This window comes from Pholcus phalangioides, unplaced genomic scaffold (assembly GCF_987345545.1).
Source record: "Pholcus phalangioides strain wild (caught in Gottingen) unplaced genomic scaffold, Ppha-v1.0 ptg000008l_1, whole genome shotgun sequence".
NCBI lineage: Eukaryota > Metazoa > Arthropoda > Arachnida > Araneae > Pholcidae > Pholcus > Pholcus phalangioides.
The window spans coordinates 49,287,260-49,310,497 of NW_028301601.1; the positions used below are offsets into that span (position 1 = coordinate 49,287,260).

At 33.9% G+C, this 23,238-nt stretch overlaps 2 protein-coding genes across 5 annotated transcripts in view; one reads left to right on the forward strand and one right to left on the reverse strand.

Moving 5' to 3' along the window:
* The window catches only part of Cnx99A (Calnexin 99A), a 28,062-nt gene extending 12,228 nt beyond the window's left edge, over positions 1–15,834 (reverse strand). The window contains exons 1-16 of one of the 4 annotated variants that reach the window (XM_089234827.1): positions 15,699–15,834; positions 13,192–13,291; positions 12,920–13,041; positions 11,318–11,376; positions 10,048–10,112; positions 9,391–9,467; positions 8,192–8,342; positions 7,838–7,967; positions 6,819–6,897; positions 6,633–6,707; positions 6,407–6,442; positions 5,902–6,015; positions 5,469–5,509; positions 5,042–5,154; positions 624–698; positions 306–446 (exon numbers count right to left, since the gene is read on the reverse strand). In XM_089234827.1, the coding sequence (XP_089090953.1) occupies positions 306–446; positions 624–698; positions 5,042–5,154; positions 5,469–5,509; positions 5,902–6,015; positions 6,407–6,442; positions 6,633–6,707; positions 6,819–6,897; positions 7,838–7,967; positions 8,192–8,342; positions 9,391–9,467; positions 10,048–10,112; positions 11,318–11,376; positions 12,920–13,041; positions 13,192–13,291; positions 15,699–15,742 (1,422 nt within the window). In that variant the 5' untranslated portion in view covers positions 15,743–15,834. The other 3 variants (XM_089234829.1, XM_089234830.1, XM_089234828.1) reach the window with 3 other exon arrangements.
* A 198-nt stretch (positions 15,835–16,032) lies between these two features.
* On the forward strand, positions 16,033–21,740 carry LOC149084438 (peptidyl-prolyl cis-trans isomerase-like 4). The gene is made up of 2 exons (XM_089234831.1): positions 16,033–16,088; positions 20,095–21,740. The coding sequence occupies exon 2, from the start codon at positions 20,119–20,121 to the stop codon at positions 21,529–21,531; it is 1,413 nt and encodes a 470-aa protein (XP_089090957.1). The 5' UTR covers positions 16,033–16,088; positions 20,095–20,118; the 3' UTR covers positions 21,532–21,740.
* Positions 21,741–23,238: the final 1,498 nt, after the last annotated feature.

Sequence of the window (23,238 nt, forward strand, 5' to 3'; positions counted from 1 at the left end):
ATTCGACCAATTAAATTTTATTTGTCTTGAAAACGTGGCAATTTTTGTATAAATTAAAACCAGGCAAAGTTTCTAATTTTTGTGATAAAATATTAAATAAATAAAAGAATAAAAATAGAATTTTAAAGAAACAATCTGATAAAAAATGATCTATTCTGAATATCTGGTCAAACTCTAATTTTTTAAGTGGAATGATCTTCAAAATTAAACCCTCCTTGCAATATTAAAATGAATAATTAAAATGCTCAGCAGATAATTTATTTGACCACAATATGATCTTGCGTGAATGTATCAATAGTCCTTACAGTTTCTTGATCTGCCAATTCTCTCTTCAAAGCAAAAGTTTCAGCTGCCCATTGTTCAGCAACAAACATGTCATCAGTGATAATTATGTTGTCAAACATGATGCCATCAACCATGGACCACAATTCAAATCCAACTGCAGCCTGAAGCAAATCATTAGTACAAATAAGCATAACATACGGACAAAAATACTCATTGCTCATTCCAGATGAGAAAATACACAGTGAATTACTAAATTTTGAAAAGGAAGAATTAGTTTTATACAAAACCAAAAAACAGAAAACATAATTTTGCAACACTGATAATTATAGCAAACTTACCACAGGAGTCATTTTGTATGGATGCTTATCTTCGAAATAATCTGGGTTATCAATTCTACGAGGCTTCCATTTTCCCTGAAATAGATTGAAGATTATGTATCAGTAATATAACCATGATGTAACACTTTACATTAACACTACAAAATAAAATGAAGGGGAAAAAATTGTTTCGGAATTCCTACAACTTTTGACTGAAAAATTTCCTTGACCATCAAATAACTAAATATTTTCTAAAACATCAAATTGATCCCTCCCAACAATTGCATGCCATACAATAATACTTATTAAAAAAAGCAACACATCAAAATTTACATTTAATTGGGACAACAAACATTCTCTTTTATCCAAAAAAATGGATAGCACTCTTGAACACTCAGCTGTTTAATTTTAAGATGGCTTTTTTTTATTACTGCATTGGCTAGCATGCTTGAAGATAAGAATTTCAGATTTAGAGTGATTCTTAAATATCTGGACTCTAAGAACTCATTGAAGTGGCCGACTTGAACCTTGTTTCTCTGCATCTTAAGGTCCTATCTGCTTTATTAATTTCATTCAGATAGATCAAGCTTCAATATTTTTTTCTACTGAAATCTTGATATATGCATTCTCGTAGATCTCATATTCATTCTCATAGCTATCCTACAACTTTTAAATTAAAAACTAGCACAATTTGATGAGTAAAATTGAGATACGCATATAATCGCAAAGTATTTTTTCATTCTTTGATCAAGTGTGTAAGATTAGATTGAGCAGGGCAGCACCAAGATACTTGATCAGCCGAGGTGAGAACCCATTTTGGTGCCCCAGTGTAATGTAGAAGAAGCAGTTAAAGTATGGATTTGCGACGTGCCTACTCCTCCCCCCTAATTGTGACCCTGGGATCGAGCAGTGTGATTTTTAAGCATGCAAAACATTTTGTGAAATATTTTAAAATGGAAAAAATTTTAGTTGACTGGAAGAAAGAAAACTTATAAATAAAACTAGGGACTGACAAAATACTAAGATCCCTGTAAAACAAATGCAGAATCAAACATTTACGGGAAGAATAGCTTGCAAATGCCGTAGATTTCACAAAATCCAAAAAAAAAAATCCCCCACTGATCTGCTTCATAGCTGACATTTCAATAAATAAAAAGCTGCTTTGCAGAATTATTTTGCTGGCCTTGTGAGTTAAAAAAATGGTAAAAGTTATGGGATTATCTACAATGGAAAATCTGGCCTAACTGGTGAAAAAAAACAACAAATATAGTGATACGTGCCTCATATGTATCACTACTACATACATGTTATTACATTTATCTCATATCATTGATTTCTAAATCTGTGATATAAAGTGTGAATGTAAGATTTTTATTGAATTTCTGTGGTAAAGTATGCTCAAAATGCAAAAAACATATAATTTGTTTGAAAAAACCTCTTATTTTATATTACTTGATATTAATATATTGAATGTATTCAGTGATCCTGGATTAAAGTGGCCAGATGTCCTCAAAAACTGGGATAGTCCCGGTTTTTTTGCTAAAAAGTGCTTTTGGGATGCCCGTTTTTCCTGGTTTAATAATAAATTCAATTATTTTTCAATATTTAGTTGGCAGAACTGTTGTTCCAAAATTTCAAACTATCCACACTTTTTTTAGCTTTGAATCTAGTGGAATGTTTTAACGGAAAGTTCATGTTACGTACCATAATGGTACAGTGGCCAACTTGATACTCAAACTCATGGCCGCTCCTATGAGATGCAGGAGCGGAACCCAGTGCAAAAATATTCTCAGACTCCTTTGTAGAAAGAATTATTTTTGATAAATTGTTATATTAAAAATATTCTGAACATACTCATGGTTTTAAACCAGCCACCTTACTTGATTGTACAAAATTATTTTTCAATTCATATTTTATATTAGGCTTTGCCCAAACTCAAACACTGTTCACAAAATAGCCTCTTTTTATTTGTCTCACTAATGTAACTTTATGCCTATACAAAGTAATTGCACAATATTTCTATTGCATTGTAGGTTTGCAATTCCACACTGAATTGAACAACCCGTACAAGACCAACACCACCTATAGATTAGATTTTGTTAACTATGGGTGTTGTATGCATGTGACAATGATCACGCTTCATCACCAATAGGCAATTTTACCCATTGCCGTGCAATTCATCATTGTATTTTTACTCCGAGAAATATTTATCAAGAAATTAACATTATGTCCTGGTTATCATTGAGATTTATCCCGGTTTCGCAGTTGAATGATCTGACCACCCTATCCTGAATAAAACTCTTTTTTTCTCCAACACCCTTCAACATTTTATGAAAGGAAGTAAGCAAGAGTGGATTAAAAAAAACAGGTATAAAAAGCAAGCAAGCAGTAAGAATAGCGGGAAAAAAAGGAAGTGAGAGATTTTATGTTTATAATATATATATCCATTTTGTTTTCAACCAGTTTTTTTTACAATTTCTTGGAGAAATATTCCAATGTTTAGAAATTTCCCCAACCTTCAATGACTTTCTTGTCTGATTTCTGACCACCATTTTTTCCCCAACTTTCCAGGTAGTGTAACGAATCTATTTTTCCAGTATGGACATTTTTACTAACTCTCTGTGGCCTTACAGCACTTAATGCGTTTTGTTTGTTTATACGTTGTTAAAAGAAGTTGAGAAGAGAAAATCTATCTTCCAAGAGAAGAGAACGTGAGTTGGGATGTGGCTTCTGTTCTGTATGGTTGTCTGTTTTGAGTGTGCTTCAAAATAAAGGCTTCTTCGTTAAGTTCCGTAGTTTCGTGTATAAATTGGACACCCCCTCCAATATCAAGAGCTTGGGGATATTCCGCCACCTCACGGAAAAGAGACGCACCTTCAACGCGACGTCCCCTTATAGTAGTAAGAACCCTGTGTTTATATGAAATTCTTATATTAAAAATTGTTTTACACTTTGAGCATTCTATGAACATAAGGATTATTTAGCTTGGAACGTCAAGTCCAAAAAAAGTCCTATAATGACCAGTGTGCCAGAGGTAAAATCGATTTAAGTCAAAACCTGTCTAAAAGTTTCAGTTCCAATATACTCATACATGAAGAATTTTCAAAGAATCTTAAAACTTTTAATCCCCTTGCATTGAAAAAATTTTAAATGAGATTTTTTTTTAACTTCAACTTTTATAAATGTATGTAGAAATTGAATTTAACACATTGCTTAACCATTTTAAAACTTGGGAAAACTTTTTTTTTCAATGCTGTGTTTTCTAAAGAAACCTAAAGGAGATTCAATAGTATTTTTCACAAAAATAGTTAGGAAATAAACTATATATTTTTTCTTTGTTTAACCCTTTACGGTCCTATGTCAAGGTGGAATTGACATCCAGACAAAACAGTACTTCATTGTTATAACGGCCCCTTACCATTACAGAAAGGGACCTAGATGTTAGCTTTTAGGTTCTTGGAATAGTGTACAATAGCTTATAAAACAGAAAAGTTAATATCTAGGAACTTTCTTGCAATTGTTATTGTGGGTGGGTGGGGGGGGGGGGGAACTGTTGCTTTTTTAAAAAAAAATTATGAACTATACAGTACCAATGATGTATCGAAAAGAAACCTTTGGACTGTAAAGGGTAAATAGAGCAGTTATTTTTGAATTTAACAAATACATCCTGCCTCCAAAATTGAACCTGTTTATCTGGATACACATTGAAAATTGGATACAAACACTGGTGTTTCCTGCTTATAATGTAGATGTTACCTGTTGGAGGCGCAATGTCATTCGGTAGGCTAGCTCACAAGTTGAATACAGCGATTGTTAATTATTTACATGTTTTATTTACAATTTATACCACCATTACAAACTCAACATCAAGAGCGTATGGCAGGCGTGCGCTTAAGCTGAATGTAAACAAACAACAATGATAGTCGGCTTTGACTACATAAAAATAGACATGTTCCACATTGACATTAATAATAATAATAAAGAAAATGATAATAAACATAGTTGAAAAAAAGGGTCGCTACATAGATACACAAATTTTGCTTTCTCAGAAAGAAATATTGTATGATTCACAGGTGTATAATTCATATATGCAAAATTTAATTCACATAATAAAATATTGAAGAAGGGGTTATTAGTCATGTTATTGTAGGAAAAAATGGTTGATTTATCTACTAGCACCAATAAATACACCTTTAAAAAATTATTTTTATATATTTTATTATTTTCTATTCTAACCACTCAGAAAAAAATGTGAAGATATAAGATGCAATAATATAAAATCAGCAAAAAGATATTCAGATATTTTTTAACCTCATAATCAGCGCCTACTACAAATATTAGGAAAACATTTACATTTTCGCAGCTGAGAGATAAGTTGCTTGTATGATTTGGGTAACCATAGCAATTCAGAATGTAAATTTTAAGACCAATCAACAAACCTTATAATTAGGATTATCTATAAGAGGAGGCCTCCATTTCCCTTTGAAAGCTGGGTTATCAATCATTGGGGCCTTCCATTTGCTGCATCCGACCTTTTCACACTTGGGGTTGTCTGAAAAAAAAAAACATCTATTAGCTATATTATATTCGTCACAAAACTTTAATAAAACAATTACTACTAATGGTTGTTTCGATAGGAAATCAATTATTTCAACTCAATTCAATTATTTAATTTCTGATGAGAAAAAAGTCAAACTAAATTTGATTAAAAGAATTTACCATTGAAATCTTCATACATGAAATATAGCATTTTTAATTTTATAGAAATTTAATAAACAATTGAAATTTCATCAAAATAATATCGCAAAGAAATTGATGTTACAAAAATCCCCAAAGAGGTAAAATATTAAAAAATAGTATTTTTACTGATCAAGGGTGCTTCCCATTCTCCATCCATTTCATCATCCCTGAAAAAAAAATTAAATACCCTTAATAAAGTAGAGATGAGCTGTAATTAATAATGCAAGTGAGAGAAGTAATTCCGAACATATAATCAATCAAATTCTTTCAATAATATGAAAAAAACAATGCGCTCATAAATTTATTTCACATTGATTTATTTGTAGATCTTTCATTTACTAAAATTATCACTACTACAAGCATCAAAATAGGAATAAATTATTATTTTGCTTTTATTACATGCACATAAAGGCGTTCTATAACTATTAGCTGGGCATATAACCAAGTTCAGTTTAAGACATTATAATGCAAAAAACTAGCAAAAACTTCCACAAAGAGTAATAGATTCATCAAGATTTATTCATTCATAATTAATTCATTGAATGAATCAAGAACTTACCAATCAGTGGGTTTGCTGGCAGTTGGATCTGGAATCAGTTCAGGCTCGTCATCAAGCCACCCACTAGGTTTCTTAGATTTGGGATCTGGTATTTGACGTGGTGCGTCTTCATCCCTTCAATAAGACAAATGAAAAAATGTTTTGAAACTAAAGTCTGAATTTTAAAAAAAACTAAGGTGCTTTTGTTGATAAATGGTCTGTTGTCACTGGAAAAAGTGCCCATTTACAGTTTCTTTTCAGAGGGCAGCAGGTGCAAACGTTCAAATTTATGCCAATTAAATTCAATGCACTACACAACAAATGTGAAGAAAAGTTGATATGTAATCAGAAATCTGATGAAAATAATTTTTTTTTTTTTTTTATAGTAATAAATTTCAAATTCATCACCTCAAAGAAATGTTTGAGAACAATTACAATTAAATTTATGAGTAAAAAGATAAAATCATATAAACAATTAGGAATTTCAACAAATACACATAATATAAAACCAAAGCAATGAACAAACCAATCATCGGGCCTCACTGCAGTTGGATCAGGTATTCTGTAAATAAAAATACACAAATATAATGAAACTACTAACATATAAGCAGTTAAGTCTACAAAAATTAACTATGAAAATTCAGAAATTTGGTATCAGAACACAACCCACACTATATTAATTCAAACAAATTCTGAAACAGAATCTTGCATTAAATTTAACTAAATATTCTAAATAAACAAAAACTCTTTACTTTTCTCTCTCGTCCCAGTTATCTGGTTTAAAATCAGTAGGATCATCAATTTCAGGCTCTGGATTCACTGGAGGACTGAAAATGAAATGAAGCAATTTGTTAAAAAAAAAAAAAAAACAGAAACCAGGTCACTATGAAATTTACTTTGATCGGAATTTGCAAGAGAAAAAACTAGTCAACACTTACGCAAAATCTTCCAGCAAACTCCCTTTATGGACACTGTTCTTATCCACAAGAACTTCAAATGTATTATCAGGATTAATCACTACATAAAATATATATAAAAACATTTTTATGATATAGAGCATATTTATTTCTAAATTCTAATGACATTCAGAAATATTTGACACTGAAACTAGTTATGTCAGGGGGTTCTTAACCATTTTTAGCCGGTTCAGCAAAATGATTAACTTCATGACTTCAAGTCTGTATTTCGAAATTAGTAAAACTAGTGGCACCATAAGTGCATTTATAACTGGATTTGCAAGTGAATTAGTATGATCCATCTTGGAAGCCCCTGCAACCCAAGTTTGAAATAGGTTAAACAACCCTTAGTTATGAAAACCCCATAAAAAATTTTGAAAACAAAAGCAAGTTTTATTCATCATTTCCACAAAAAAAACATGGCCATCTATGACAAATACTGGTTGGAAAGAGATTCTTCAAAGAAAGTTGTAAAATTATGACATAATAAATATATCTTATAAACATTCTATGTATTGTACATAGAATGCACAAGAATTTTCTTTGGTAAGGACTTGTGCAACTTAGAAAAGGAAATAGTAAAGTGACAAGACAATCCCCAATCAGATGCAGGGGATAAAATAACTTAGGGCTGGGAGGGGAGGGTGTAGAAATAAAAATGTGTAAACATTTCAACCCCCACCCCCCATCAAAATATTCCAACTATAATAAAATTTATACCTGTATTATATACAGAAAAAAATCCTTGATTTTTGTCACTTTGTAAATCTTCAAATAGCTAAATGTATTAAAAGTATTGAATATTTTTGTAAAAAGTACTAAAAATAACTTCAGTCATCGATATCTCTTCAAAATATATCACAGGGCATACTTGTATTTTTCAAGGCATTCCCAGTTACTTAGAAATTTTCTTCCCCCTCCCCTAAATATTTCTGAAATTTAATTGTTCAATCCTTAAATATATAATTCAGTAGTTATGCAAGTACTATGGCGAAACCTACCCAATGTAAACAAATGTGGTTTCTTGTCTTTGAAAACATCATCAAGCTTTGGCACCATGGACGATTTCTTCCAATGTTTTTCTTCAAAGCTGCCATTTTTAGGGTTCCTGTGTCTAAAGATGAAATGCAACTACAAAAAAAACATGTACATTTAGTATGGCATGCAAACGTTTATCTGTGAATTCAAATACATTAAAATTGTTAAAGAGCACGTAGTCAAGTCAAACTATACAAAACACATTTCACTCACGAAAATTTTACTTGAAAAATTTATAAATTTTTCTTCCACATTCATTACAATTATAAGAAGCAGGTTATAAATGAATATAATACAGTATATATTTCACTACTTGCCTTGTGGTCATTCCCACACTTATCAGGACCAAACATTAATGTGTAAGGAGTCTTATCCCGAAATGATCGAAGATCCAAGTTTGGGACATGAGATAGCAACTTCAGATATGCTCCCCCACATTCCTGGCCATTTTGGAAACGAACTTCATATCTGAAAAAAAAAAAAAAAACGGTTTTTACAAATCTTTTAGCCACATGAACAGTCAGTAGAACAAGAATCATGGCATCAATAAGAATATAGGAAAATAAGCTATTTTGAATGATTCGTAGATGCGATTCCAACTTGGTTTTGCTCAAAACAAGTCAAAGAACCAGAAATCTATTTCAAAATCAACTGCAGACCTTTTTTCAATAAAACACAAAGAAGAAATTAGTCTGTTGCACCTCAGATCACTCCTTCAAGTCAAAGTAAAAAAATCAAACCATGTGTCTAAATTTCTAGGTTTAAATGAATGAATGAAAATCTGGGTAAAACAAACTTAATTTCTTTGTTCATGTTTCCTTCGCAGTACTAAACATTAAACGACGCAACAGTAAACCTTGAAACAGCTGACTGGTGCCTAATCTACTTATATCAGACATTGCTCTCAAATAATAATCTCAATAATTCTGTGTTTATATGAAAAAATACGTTAGGAGTAACTTTTCTCAAAAAATTGAGTTGTCCGTATTTAGGAGTCTCGTCTAAGTTTTGGAAGGTGGTAAAATTTTGTCTTTCTCGTTCAGTTCATGAGGAAACAACAGAGGTAAATTGTAATAAGTCAAAAACCCACAGTATCACATTTTGACAAAATACTGCTTACAAATTTGCCATCATGAAATTTTGAAAAAAGTGCCATAACACTTTGCCTTCTAACCACAGCAATTATGACAAAAGAAAAGCACTACAGGTAGAATTGACATTTAACTTGACTTCATGATTTTGAAAAAGCATGCAATTTAAAACATGAATATGCTTTTACATTAAAAATTTGAAAACATCAACACTGGGAGATATATTTTATCAACACAACAGGAAAACAATATGTTGAAGAAAACTGATCATAAAAATTTATATGCAAGATTTTCAATAAAAAATTCAAATAAAATCAAAGTCTCAAAAATTTAACAACTTATTTTAATAAAAAAAATAATAATTGAGCATAATAATCAGCAGCCATAATGGAGGTGGGTGTCATTAAAAAGAAATTTCCACATACTGCAATATCAATTTCTTATTATCAAACAGAAATGGCTTCTCCAGCTTTGTAGAAATGGCATGATGGTGAGCTTTAGACTGAAATTTAAAGAAAAAAAATCTTCAAGAAAAGAACAATTTTTTATGGTAAAATATTCCATTTATATACAAATATTGAAACAGTGGCATCGCAACCTTTGAGATTAATATATTAAGAAAAATTACTCCCATCACGGAAAATCTAAAATTTTCGTTATAGCAAATGGAGATCCTATCAATTTGAGGTATGCCATGAAATTTTTTCATGTTTTCATTTTTTTTAAATATTTAACACACTGCAATTTAACTTATTTTATGCGGAATAAAGCTAGTATTTTTTTAGAAGATAATGCAGTAGACATGCAACCTGATGATATGCTGCCTGTTTAATTTTACAAACCTCCAATATACAAACTAATCTTCTGGTCCCAAACAATATTTCTTTAAATTTTGTACCCTTTTATGAATTAGTATTTTCCCCGTCCATATAAGTTCATAAAAACAAGCGTCGACTGTAACTAATAACTGTCTCATCATTATTAATGACTTTATTAAATTGAGGTACAAACTACATATACACATTAAAACTATAACCTTATCAAGATGTTAATATACAGGCTTTATGTTTTCTAATAAATACCTTCAGAACCAAGCCTAAATCCCCAGTTAGACCAGATTTTGTAGCCTCTTCAACATCCCATTTACCTGAAATTTTGAAGCTGATGTTAAACACAAATATTTGACTCAAACATTAGAGATCTAGAGCTAATACGTTTCATTAAAAAAATGACAAAATACATAACAAAAAATTTAAAATTAATATGAACATGAACAAACTCCATTGCAGCTAAACAAGAAACTGAGCATTGAACTGTGACGTTCTTAAAGCAGAATGTTCTGCAACAAGCCCTGTGTTGAAAATGTTCTGCAGTGAAAACTCCTACCATGTGCTGGCATACTTAACTTATAATTATTTTCTGTATCGTTCATATGATTTCTACAATTTCCATTACTGGTCAAGGTTTTTTAATTTTTAAGAAATATTGTTTTGTGAAGTATGCCACAGATTCTAATATATTCTGCTTGAGGATGCAAGGCAAAACTTTGTTATAAACCAATGTTTTTAGAAGTTATCAATGTTTCATTTCATAAAAGCCCTCTCTTTGTCATGATGCATTATTGAAAGCCACCAACTTCCTCAATTCAAGCAAAGAGGGGAAAGGATAGCACTAATCAAAAAGGTTGATATTTAATACAAGACACTTGTGGCATCACCGTGACACGTGTGGTAAGATGGAAGACAAACTCCCAGAGCGACGGTCAGAGTGTAGGAGGGTTGATTGAATTGTCCATGCTCGAAGATCAATCAAGTCATTATTCTAGCTATCACTCAGTTTGTGTCTTGTCCTGTCTAAAATATGTAGTGTAAATAAAGTCAGTCCCTTCGTGTGAAATAAAAGTGTGTCTTTCTTGAATTGAAACCCAATAAAACCGTCGATATGGCAAAATTGTGACCTTGGAATGTTTTGATATACTGCTGAGACAATTTATCTAAGAAGGAACCGCAGGCGCATTGCAATGGAAACAACATGTGCAGTTGAACATCCTCGTTGATACAAAAGTAAAATTATGGCAGACATCGCAGCAGTAAAAATACCACCAACTTCGCCAATCCTACATTGTGGTTCCTGATGTGCATATTGACACTTGAAAAAAAAACGAACAGCAGCACAAAATTCAACTCATAGTGGCCCATCTACCACCAGAAGCAGCTTCCATAATCCAAGATGCAATCACAAATCAAATGCCGACTGATCCCTACAGACACGTAAAGTCCTTAGGGATTAAATGTATTAAAAAATGTACTATAATTTCTCAGTGTAAATTACTTCGTTATTTATGCTACTAACCATCATATTTGGCAACTTCATCTTCAGCTCCATCTTTCTTAGCTTCTGACTTAATCCACCTTCAAGAATAAAAAATACACATGTAAATAAGTCCAATATAACTGAAAAATATATTAAACTGCTTCATGAAACAATCTTTAACAACAGGACTTGAAAAATTAAGAAGGAAAAAAAATGAAGTGGCAGCCAAATTTGTTATTAGCCAAACATTTTGTAGTCCCAAAGAAAAAAAATTTTTTTTTACTTTTCTGGGATTTAATGACTCTTTTTCCATGTTGGTAGATATGCTGGCACGAATTCTGAGGACAAAACACAGTTAGCTTCACATACAAAACTTTGTCAATACTCATTTTATTAGCCATGATTTCCAAAAAAAAATCTTTTAAGAAAAGTTTTTTTTTACTGTGAGTGGGACATAGGAGAGAACAGGCATACAAAACCTTTTCTGTATTTTCCATTGATGTAGTTATACGCAGGGTAATGTCCTGTGTAATGTGGCCTGCATCTCAACTGTTCGTTGTAGAGGTATGGTTCCAATTTAAAAAATGCTCTAAGTGTCCAGAAATCGTACTGCATTGGTTTTAGGAGTGAAAATACAGGTTATCACAGAATAAAAAAAAATTTATTATATCCTTTCTTAAAAACTCAATGTGAGGTCAACAAAAAAATTCTGTTTTACTAAGTACAAAATTTGCTGAGATATTTGAATTCAAAAATTGGAGAAAAGTTAGGAAAGAACAGCATAAATCAGGAAAAGTATTGTTCATTAGTTTCTTTCCCAAATTTTCCGATTTTTTAATTCATATATCTAAGTAAATATTGTAAATATCATATGTACAAAACATTTAATTTTGGCTAAATGCATCCTAGTACGATAACAGATGCAAAGAAGTTCCTATACAACAAATATACTTAACATTTGTAATGTCATAAATGGGGGGTTTGACTATACACACAGTTATTTCTTTTTGTTTTTTTCTCTATTAAATTTTCTAACACATTTGTGTTTGATTATAATTGAAGTTACATGAAAAATAATTATACACACAAAAATCTAGATTACAAATTGTATATACATCTTGTATTTCCCGGAATTTTTTTTTTTTTTAGCAGTCCCGGTATTTTTGCTTTTCTGGCCATCCTGACTTTTTGGCAAAAGTGTCCAGTCTTTTACACAAAGCCTACTTGAATTTTTATTCTACATTGAAGTCAAAAATTGAAATTATTTTTCAACTCATAAATTATATTATGATATAATTACAACTATAAATAAAAATATTAATCTCCCACATTTGTCTTGGTGAACAGCCTTTTTTTTGGAATTTATTTTAATTCACTGCAATTTGCAGTAATGCTTCATTTCCCGCTATTGTGATTTTTCTGTAATTCAGCTATATTTAGCAACTTTGTTTAGTTTTGGCATCATTTTTGGCAATAATTGGCAATGTCCTGTATTTGGAATTCTAATTTCCCATATTTCTATTGAGGAAATATAGTCAGCCTAATCATATGCAACATAAATATATTTTGAACCACTTTGTTTATATTGATGTAAAAATAAAGAAAAAATTATCCCAATGAAAACTTAATTAAAAAACTTACCGCTCCAAAAATCCACCCCTATCATCAAAATGTTCGGCTAAATAATAATTGCCTATGGGTGTGGGAGTTGTATAAGGAATTTCTTCTATTTTACTCTCATCCTCTTCTGTGACCTCTTCAATCTGAAATTGAAATGAAGACCATGAAATAAACACAGCAGTACAAAAACATTAATTTATGGCAGAAGAACATGTCTTTTAATTGAATGAAAAATTTTCAACCTGTTTTGCCAATACTATCAAGAGAAGAATGACAAAAAACTCATTATTCACCTTAACAGGTTCGTCTTCATCATCTTCTAATATATCTTGAGACCACACAGGAATAGAAATGAGAAGAAACGCAAGAAGCAAGTATTTTAGCTGCATGATTCTGGAAACATGACAAAACCCAGTTAATTGAATGAGATTTCTGAGATACAAATTGGGTAGTTAGAAGTTCCAACAATTTACTAAAATTAGAAAAGACTTATCACTGGCAGAGCTCGACAATTCACAAAAAAAAAATATTTTGGCACTGGCCAAACACTACGAACTGTGTAATTTTATTAATGAACATTTTTTAGAAAAACAGGTTTACAAATAATACTTTTCAACTTTCCTGGATCCCAATTTCCATGTTTATAGACACAAGTACACTTAAATTCTAAGAATTTTGTGATGTCCTCCATCAGTTGAACTTAAGGATCGCACATATAAAGTTTTGGTGACTGTAAAAATCGTTCAGTCATGAAGACAACATGGCATTTGTCAAGTTCTGGTCAGAGGAATAATAGTTTCCACCAATAATTTTCAATAAGAAAATTCAAATATAATAAATAACTTCTAGACTATCCAGCCTAGTATAAAAACAATACATTAATGAATTACAATAGGTCTAGTGCCTTTCCACATTTGTGTAATCATTTATCAATGAACAGTAAAAAATAAGAATAGTTCTTACAAAAATTATTTAAAGCTATGTTTTACATTTAGTTTATTTTGAAAGTACATGCATTTACACTGTACAAAAGCATTTCCCAACCTTTTGATGTGGTGGAACATCTAGTGATAGTCAAGGCACTATGGACTCGCAGTAGCAAAGGTCAATTTCCACTGCCTCCTCCCACAAAATCCAAAATGTGTTTTTTATAATTTGCATATCATAAAAAACCTGAAGTAATAAATTACAATTTCATAACACTAAATCTGTCCTTCATGCAATAATAGAAATGAAAATGATCCCGCTGACTCACAAGGGTCTGTTGAAAAACCCTGCCGAATAGGCCTAGTACATATGATTTTGTTTCCTGCAATTGAGTAACATATAAAGTTTATCTTGAAAAGTGTACAATATTTTTTTCCCTTGACTTCACTGTTGCGCAGTAAACTTTTAAAACAGTAAAGTTCTCTCTCAGTGTTTCAGAAGACATAACAAATATTCATTAAGTACTCGACAGTACTTAGAGACCAGCAAATATGGATAAGAGCAGGTTTCAATATTTGGTATAAAAAGGATATTTTTGATAATATGGGTGGGGGGGGGGTAGGTATAGAGTATTTATAGAACTCGGGCCTATCCGGCACGCCTTTCGGCTACATTAGGCCAGAAGAAAAATATGATTAACATTATAAAATTTATCATAATACCTCAAAATGTAAACCAGCACAGCTAAAATGAATGCTCTATCAATGGTAACTCTATCAACACCTTTGGCTAATACTTCATCTCCATGTCAATAATAACAGACCGTTTTAACGGATAGGACCCACCCAAGCATGGCCGGGGACCTCAAGCACGTAAAAAGTCTAGTGATGAGATTTAATGGTATGATTCTCAAGAGAGAACAAATTTAAAAGCAGGTACTTTCAGCTAATTAGGGGCCATAGAATATCCCTTTGCCTGAGAGGCCCCCGTGTTGCTGTTATGACAGTTCTGAATAAGAGTTCCGTTGAATCAAGCAACATTTTTAATGTGCACCAGAAATAAGTTACACTGTAAAGGGGGAAAACCCATATGGTTTTAACTGAAAAGTAACAAAAATGAGGGTGCGTGAGAGAGCCAAACTGACCCAGTGAAAACTTGCCAGGAAAGAAACCGAGCCAAACAAATTCATCAAGAATTGGTCCAAAAAGTGATCACCAAGACAAAATAAAGAAGCCAATTGGTCGGAAAATTGGTAGTCAAGATAGAATGCACCAAACGGATTGTTAAATGGATTGTACCACTCTGGGAAAATGCTGCATGCTATACTTGCTCGTGTGCGTGGGGGGGGGGGGGGGATGGACTTAAAAGGCAGAGGTGAGGGGGATGTAGAGCACATATACATTCACCAGTCAGCCCCCCCCCATGAAGTAATTGGGGGCATAACCCACCCAACTCGTATCCCCACCCATGTGGTGGCCCAAGAATAAATCACCATCATGTAAATTATGCAACTCACCCTAATCAACACACCCTCTCTTTCTCAGCGTAATTTTCGTATAGGGTCAAAAATATGAGCACCAAACCCAAATATATTGCTTTACTGCATTTAAAGATCGGAAACAACACTTGAATAAATTATAATCTAATTATTAACACAAATTAGTTATAATATAAAAATATAATAAAGTAAACTCTCATAAAGAAATAGGGATTGACTACTGTTATATGTTTTGAGGTTGGGAAGCGATGTCCGTTTAAAGATGGAAATTTCTAAAACCTTACAAATTATAATCGAAGATATTTGGTATTAATTACTTCTTAAATAAATGTTTTCTAAGTTTAATTAGGGAAATAAATTATATTCCTCCCATACCTACACTTGGCGGAAGCCGGTTGGTTCAGAACGTTCGATACCATACAAGCGCTGGGGCTAAAATTGTTTTTTTTTCTTTTTATTTATTAGAGCAAATGATCAGGTACAGTGTGAACATGAATCGCATAACGCTTATTTCTCCAACTCGCCAGTAGATGGCAACTGTACTAAAAATAACCATATGTCACAAAACTGAATGAAATTGCTTAAAAATTACAATGAAAACCTATTTAAATGTTTTTTAAGAAATAAATTAGGTGATTTGACATTTTTTTCCGCAAAAAACTAGAATAATACAACTGGAGTTAAAGAAAATTTTTCCGATGTGTGTAATTTTATCGGGTGGTTCGGGCCGTTCATAACTTTCGTTGACGCTCAGGATTTTTTGAGGTTTGTTTATTTTGCATTCACTCCCTGACTAATAATAATGCTATTAAAAGCCGGGATTTTCCTAGGAATAGGTTTGTTGCGCAGCGTGAACCGAATTAGACTATTTCGCTCCGACAGAAACGAGTTACATAATCACGCTACGCGTTTGTGTTTTCCTAGCGAGGTGCATCAGATGTCTGTTCATAGCTGATGTAGATCAGCGGCTATATAAAGTATATGGCTTTGGCATCAGCTACTCTGTCGTCTGCATGCTCCGGTTTGAAGGGAAGGGAAATAAAACACACAAGAGTGAAGAGAATATCGGCAAAACCGCGGCGCACGACGCATTTGACTCCTCCAGAAGGAGTCGGCCAATCACGCCCAACGTAAAGCGCTGTCGTGAGCCGTATTGCGCTCTGTAGGAAAACAGTCATGCTGCTTTTCTTACTGGTGAGTGGACGGCGTGTCGCGCTGGGCGAATCACGTTGCGCGCGGCACAGGAAACCTTCTCCTAGGAAAACCTGGCTTTAAGTTCTTTTTTTTTTTTTGTCAATTTTCTATAATTGGTTTTACTATGATGATTAGTTAGTTTTATATTTGATTGAATTTGTATGAAAATGATCGTTTTAAAAATGTTAGAAACTGATTGTCTTTAAGATAAAATGTCTTTAATTATAACTGAATCCATTCCTTCTCCCTAAATAAACGCACTGTATCACCTAGATTAACGTTTCTCAACCTATGGTCCGCCGGCAAACTTTACAATTCAATTCCAACTCAAGGAAGCAGTTATTTTTCTGGATATTAGGCTGAGGTGATCTCGGAAAGAAAAGTCATCTCATCTCCGCCGGGACATGAACCCAGGCCCTCTTGCATACCGGGCAAGCATGCTACCATCTACATCACTAGAGACATGACCCTGCCTTCCTTATTTTACGCACTGCGTCATGAGGCGCTGAAGTAGAGACATTAGTATCCTCTCTTAACTTCTCGTCCCGGTGGAGACGAGATGACTTTTCTTTCAGAGATCACCTCAGCCTAATATCTAGAAAAATAACTGCTTCCTTGATATCTTGGCTAAGAAAAAGCCATCTATCTCTCTCAATTCCAACTGTTGTAATTGGTATTATATTAATATCCATATGTGGATTCACAAATAAAAATTGTACCGTCATATTTAGGTTCATTATACTTCATCAAAGAAAATGCGATCCTAAATACGGGGGGGGGGGGGCATCACTAATTTGCAACCTAAAAAGTGCAATTTACGACAAATTTGCCTGCAAAAAGAGGGGTGAAAGTTGGAGGAAATAAAAGGTGTCTACAAATCACAGTAAACAAAAATTTGATAGAAAACATTCAAATGACTCAATTACTGTAAAATATGGGACATCACCAATTGACTTTGAAAGTGTTACCAAGAGTCAGCGAAAATCCCCCCCCCCCCCCTCCCAGTTGCAGTTAAAATTTCTAAAAAATTCAGGAAAAACAGTATCTTGACAATGTGAAATGAATATTTGTATTTATATCCAAAGTTATCATAAGTTATAAAAACGCTGTTTATTAACGATTTTAGTGATTATAAATTTAAATAAAACATCATAGAAAAAAACGGGACCAATGATTATAAAAATGAACTGAAAATACAGAAATATCCAATAATGCGGGATGCAAGTGGTCCATCAAATTGTATCAGATATTTTACATGTCCTTGGGTTCAGAAAAGTTGGGAAACACTGACCTAGATCTGTGATTCTTTACCTAAGGCCATGTGGCTCCGTTGCAGTCCTGGGATATGTTGGTAAGGGGGCCACAAAGAGCTGTGAAGAGATAAAGCTTTTAACTGAAATATGGTGGGGGAAAAAATATGACTATTTTCAGAATACAGCAGAGGTCCATATAACCAGGGTCACTCTAACCATGGGACATGACTCTGGGCTTCATATCTATAGAGGGCTTGCACAATGAGATCTGGTGCTATGCTTTTGAAATGTAAGTATGTAGGCTAAGTATTTATAAAATGGTAGGGGCCCCCAAAACATCACTTTTTGCTGATGTTGGGGCCCATGATATTGAGATGAATATGCATAAAATCTTCACAAGAAGGAAGTTGGCTGAACTCTAGCCCAGGGTAGGCGTGGTTTACAACTTTCAGGTGCAGATATGAGCTGATCTCCTCGTTAAAAAGCCTCACCACAGAGAGCAACAGACCTACAACCGTATAATCTAATGGCGGGCTTGGATCTATGAGGGTGCAACCCTCCTCCAAGCGAAATGCAATAATTCATAAAATTTTCTAAACTTCTATATGATAATATTGTGTTCAATCAATCCATTGAAAATTACCTTTATCAAAATTTTTGATGAAATAACAAATTCAAGAAAACTTCAATTAAAAAACACCGACAAAAAAGTTGGGATAGAGAAAAAATTAAAAAGAGCAGGACAATTCCGGAACATATGGGACAAAATGTGTTACGATGTATGGTCACCGTATTCACATTGACTAATTTTTAGGGTGTAAAATCACCCCTCCTAACAGCGAGCTTGACATCCGCTCATGCCTAATGGTAATAACTAATCAGTTATTACACTTCACTTATAGTTCAAAAAATAGATGGCAGCACTATAACAAGCATTGCACAGAAATTAGCTTCAAAGTGGGTTTACAACATGTACCAATTCATTAGACATTCCACAGGGGAATGTAGATGAGGTGCATGTGTAGTTTACTAGTAGTAGGCCAGGTTAAGTGCGGACCCCAAGTGATGAGTCAGGAGGGTTCATTGGTTGGTTGGATCATCCAGCATTTTACAGACCTATTGCTACAAAAAATATTAGTAGTGCAATTTCTGTAGAACCCCTCTGGACAGTAATCTACTCCTATTGCCAAACCAGAAGTATAAAGAAACACTCGAATCATGTGGAAATATTAAGGTCTTCGTTGACCTCCATGTGGTGGCACTGCCAGACTGGTACTATGGTAGAATTTCTAGAAAATTTGATGTGTCTTTAAAAGCAATGGCAGGAATAGAACAAGTAGTCAATGTTGTTGAGACTTTATCCTCAATGCAAAATTGTGAATAATTGTAAATAGCTGTTTTTGGTGAATAAATCTGACATCCTGAAAAATTTCTTCATCCTCTGATCATTTCAAGGACTTGTGAGACATTATTCGGAACACAATTTTCCCCCATGTAATTTGGCTCGTGGGAGGGATCATCACTCCTTTCCCCTGCTGGATCGATGCCTGTCCCGGAGTTTCAAAGATCGATCTTATTTACAACATATTTTCTTATTGCAAATTTAGTTTTGGCCAAATGCAGTTTGAGGGAAGGGTCTCGCTTGTAGATAAGGGTAGGAGAAAGAAAATATAGGCCAAAACATACAACATGGGCTGAAAAAGGTTGAGAACACTGACCTAGATTATTCTTTGAAGGTTGTGTTATATCATGAACTCACCGCCGTTTACATCTAATGCACTGGTTCTTCACAACTAGGGGCAAGCAGGCGGGTCTGGTGCACCCGTGGTTGGACCAGAGGGGATGCAAATTTCACCCTTTAACCTCTCCTCCAACATACTTGGGGGTGCCAAAATGTTTGCTTGCCCCATCTGACCAAGCATCTAGTTCCAGCCCTGGATTCATGGAAGTCCTTAGAAAGGTTTCATGGGATGTGAACTTGGATGAGAAAACAATTAACTTATTGTTTTTAAATTTTTTTTCAGTGTAGAATGTCATTCTTCAAAAATGTTCTGTGGCCTTTATCTTATTGGCGAGGGGACCTGTGAGCTTCTTCTTATTGCCACAATAGGTCCACGAAGCAAAAAATTGAGAACCCCTGATCCTATGTGATCATAACAATAGGCTCAGTGCTGTCATAAACTCATAGGTCCACCTGAGTTTCAGGGCCTCATGGACAGTGAGATCTGAAACTCAAACTTTTGATCTGAAATCCATATTTTTAGAATTTGACAAATTTTCACTCATGTTCTCGATTATAATATTCTTAAAATTGTTTCTTGCAGGTTTGATTCATATAATAGGCAATCATGTCAGTAGTTATCGAAACCACGGTGGGTGACATAACCATAGACTTATACACTGAGGAGAGGCCTCGTACGTGCTTGAATTTTCTGAAACTGTGTAAAATCAAGTATTATAACTTTTGCTTATTCCACAAAATTGAAAGATCTTTCATCGCTCAGTCTGGTGATCCGACTGGTACTGGCCGTGGTGGAGAAAGTGTTTTCGTTCATCTCTACGGTGACCAAGCAAAGTACTTCGATGCAGAAATGAGACCAAAATTAAAGCACAGAAAACTTGGAACTGTTTCTATGGTCAACAATGGTAGTAATATGAATGGTTCCCAATTCTTTATAACATTAGGTGAAGACTTGACATATCTAGACAATAATCACACGGTCTTTGGAGAAGTTGCTGAAGGATTCAGTGTACTGCTCAAATTGAATGATGCCATATGTGACAATAGTAATGGTCGTCCTTACCAGGACATAAGAATCACCCATACTGTAATCTTGCATGATCCCTACGAAGATCCTCCTGATCTTGAAATACCACCATCATCTCCTCTTCCGACCAAAGAAATATTGTCCTCCGATTATGTTGGTGCTGATGAAGAGATTGACGATACCAAAGGCAGAAGCATAGAAGAAGTTGAAGAAGAAATTAAAGAGAAAGAAGCCAAGGCTCGGGCTACCATCTTGGAGATGGTCGGAGATTTACCTGATGTGGATGTCAAGCCTCCGGAAAATGTCTTGTTCGTTTGCAAGTTAAATCCCGTGACAACATCTGAAGATTTAGAGATAATATTTTCTCGTTTCGGTCCCATCGCTAGCTGTGAAGTTATCAAAGACAAAAAGTCTGGGGAATCTCTACAGTATGCTTTCATAGAGTTCGAGAAAGAAGAAGATTGTGAGAATGCGTATTTCAAAATGGATAATGTCCTTATTGATGATAGGCGAATACATGTTGATTTCAGTCAGTCTGTTTCAAAACTGAATTATTTTCAAAAAAATTCTGTTCCTAGAAATCTTCCCGATAAACTTGTTATCAAACAGAATGCTAGAAAGGAAAACTACGAAATGATATTTGATTCAGACGATGATAAACCTCAGGCAGAGAGAAAGAAAAGCAGGAAGCATTCTTCTAAACGACGAAGTTCATCTCCAAGCCCACCTCCAAGGTATCGTAAGAGATCGGCCAGTCCTTCCAAGCACAGGGATCAATCTCCAAGATCCTCAAAGCATCGCAGTAAATCTCCAAGTTCATCTAAACATAGAAACAGATCACCTATTTCTTCACAAAGATATTCTTCTAGTTGCAAGCATAGTTCCGAATCGAAGAGTCGCCATCATAAGCACAGGCAAAGGTCACGATCACGTAGTCCCACTTATAGAAAACACAAATCTCATAAAAAAGAGAAAAAGTCTCGTAGATATTGAACTATATTGAATATCTGTTGTTGTTGTAAATCTTTTGGATTTTAATATCGAAGCGAAGATCAGAATTGATCATCCACTCGCCCATTACAAACAATATATCACTGTATATGACTAATTCTGTCATTTGATTTTTTTTTAAACATGCTGTTGATCCAACTCCTTTATGAATAAAACAGGCATATGGACAAAATAAAATTGTTAGTCCACAAGTCACAAAGTTGGTTTATCTTGAGAACTCGTGCTACGTTCGTGCAAACTGAATACACACTACGACAGGGATTCTTAACAATTTTGTTCGAATAAAATGGTTAAGGACTCCTTCACTGGATTATGTTCAATATTTTAATGTACAAAAGGAAAAATAAGAAAAGTATTTTTTTTTTCTCACCTAAGCTTGCATACTCAAAGGCTCTGGTTAAGAACCCCTGGTTGAGCTCTCTCTCTCTTGCATATGATTACTTATTTTACGATCACACAAGGCCGTAGCCAGGAAAGATCCTGTTTTCATCATCACTGCCTTAAAAATGTGACAAAAATAACTGCTATTGTATACCTAGAATTACGTTATTGACCCCTTCGTGATCATGGCCGAAATATCTCGTCCAAAAGCCAGTGGAAAAAACTCATTTCAGCTTTCTTCTGTTTCCTTTACTTTTCTTATCATGAAACTTCATTGTTAGTCCTGTTTTTGACCCCCCCCCCCATCTTGAATCTTTATATATATATATGGGGGGGGGGGGGAACATGAGAAACAATTAACCCCTCCCCCCATTATAATGAATCTGTATATATGGGCGGGACACATGGGAAAGAAATTCTCTTGAAATAGGAGAGGGTGGGGGAAGAGGAGGTGAAATGGAAATTTTTTCCCCTTTTTATATTTCTAAAACAAGCAAAGGAATCAGTTTTACTACTGATACTTCCCCTAATACAGATCTTCTAAGTTTGTTGCCAAAACTTTGTGCACTGATTAACTGTGCAATCAGTTTGGTTTTCTTCCGTGAAAGGAATCTCTTAACACTGCCCTGTGGACACATATTTTTCCATTACTGGATTAACGCGAAGTTGAGTGTTATTCTTATTTATAGGATAACTTTCGCGTTTAACTTTCGTTTAGTCATGTTTATAAATTTTAAACAATTTACACAAAGAATTGAAATAACTTGCATGTTTACAAATGTATCACGTGAAAAATATATGTGTCTGGCATAATAATTATGTTGTACCCAAAGCAGAATGTTTTGCATTGTTCTGCAACGAACCCTTGGCTGACTGGTAATGTTCTGTGGTAAAAATTCCCATGATACCATTTTCTGCACTTAAAATTCTTCCAGATTGTTCTGCAGCAGCACTGCTTGTTTTTTTGACGTATATCACAGGTTTTGGCATTTTCTGCTTTGGGGGATCTTGTCCGAATCTGGCTTGGAATTTCAAAAGAATTTTTCTGGAGTCATAAGTAAATGAAATGATTTGTATAGTTTGCAGTATACATATTACTGCTATTCAACCATCCATGCACCTCGTACACATTCCTTTACAGAATTTTTATTGAATCAGGACTGTATTGTGTGCGTGTGTGTTTGTTTCATGTTCTTGTTGGTGCTGTCACCTGTCTTCCATATTTTGAAGTGAAGATGGTAAAGGATTGAATTTTCATGTGTGAGTATCATGTTGATGTTGAAGGTCTGTCCTTCATACATGTAGTAG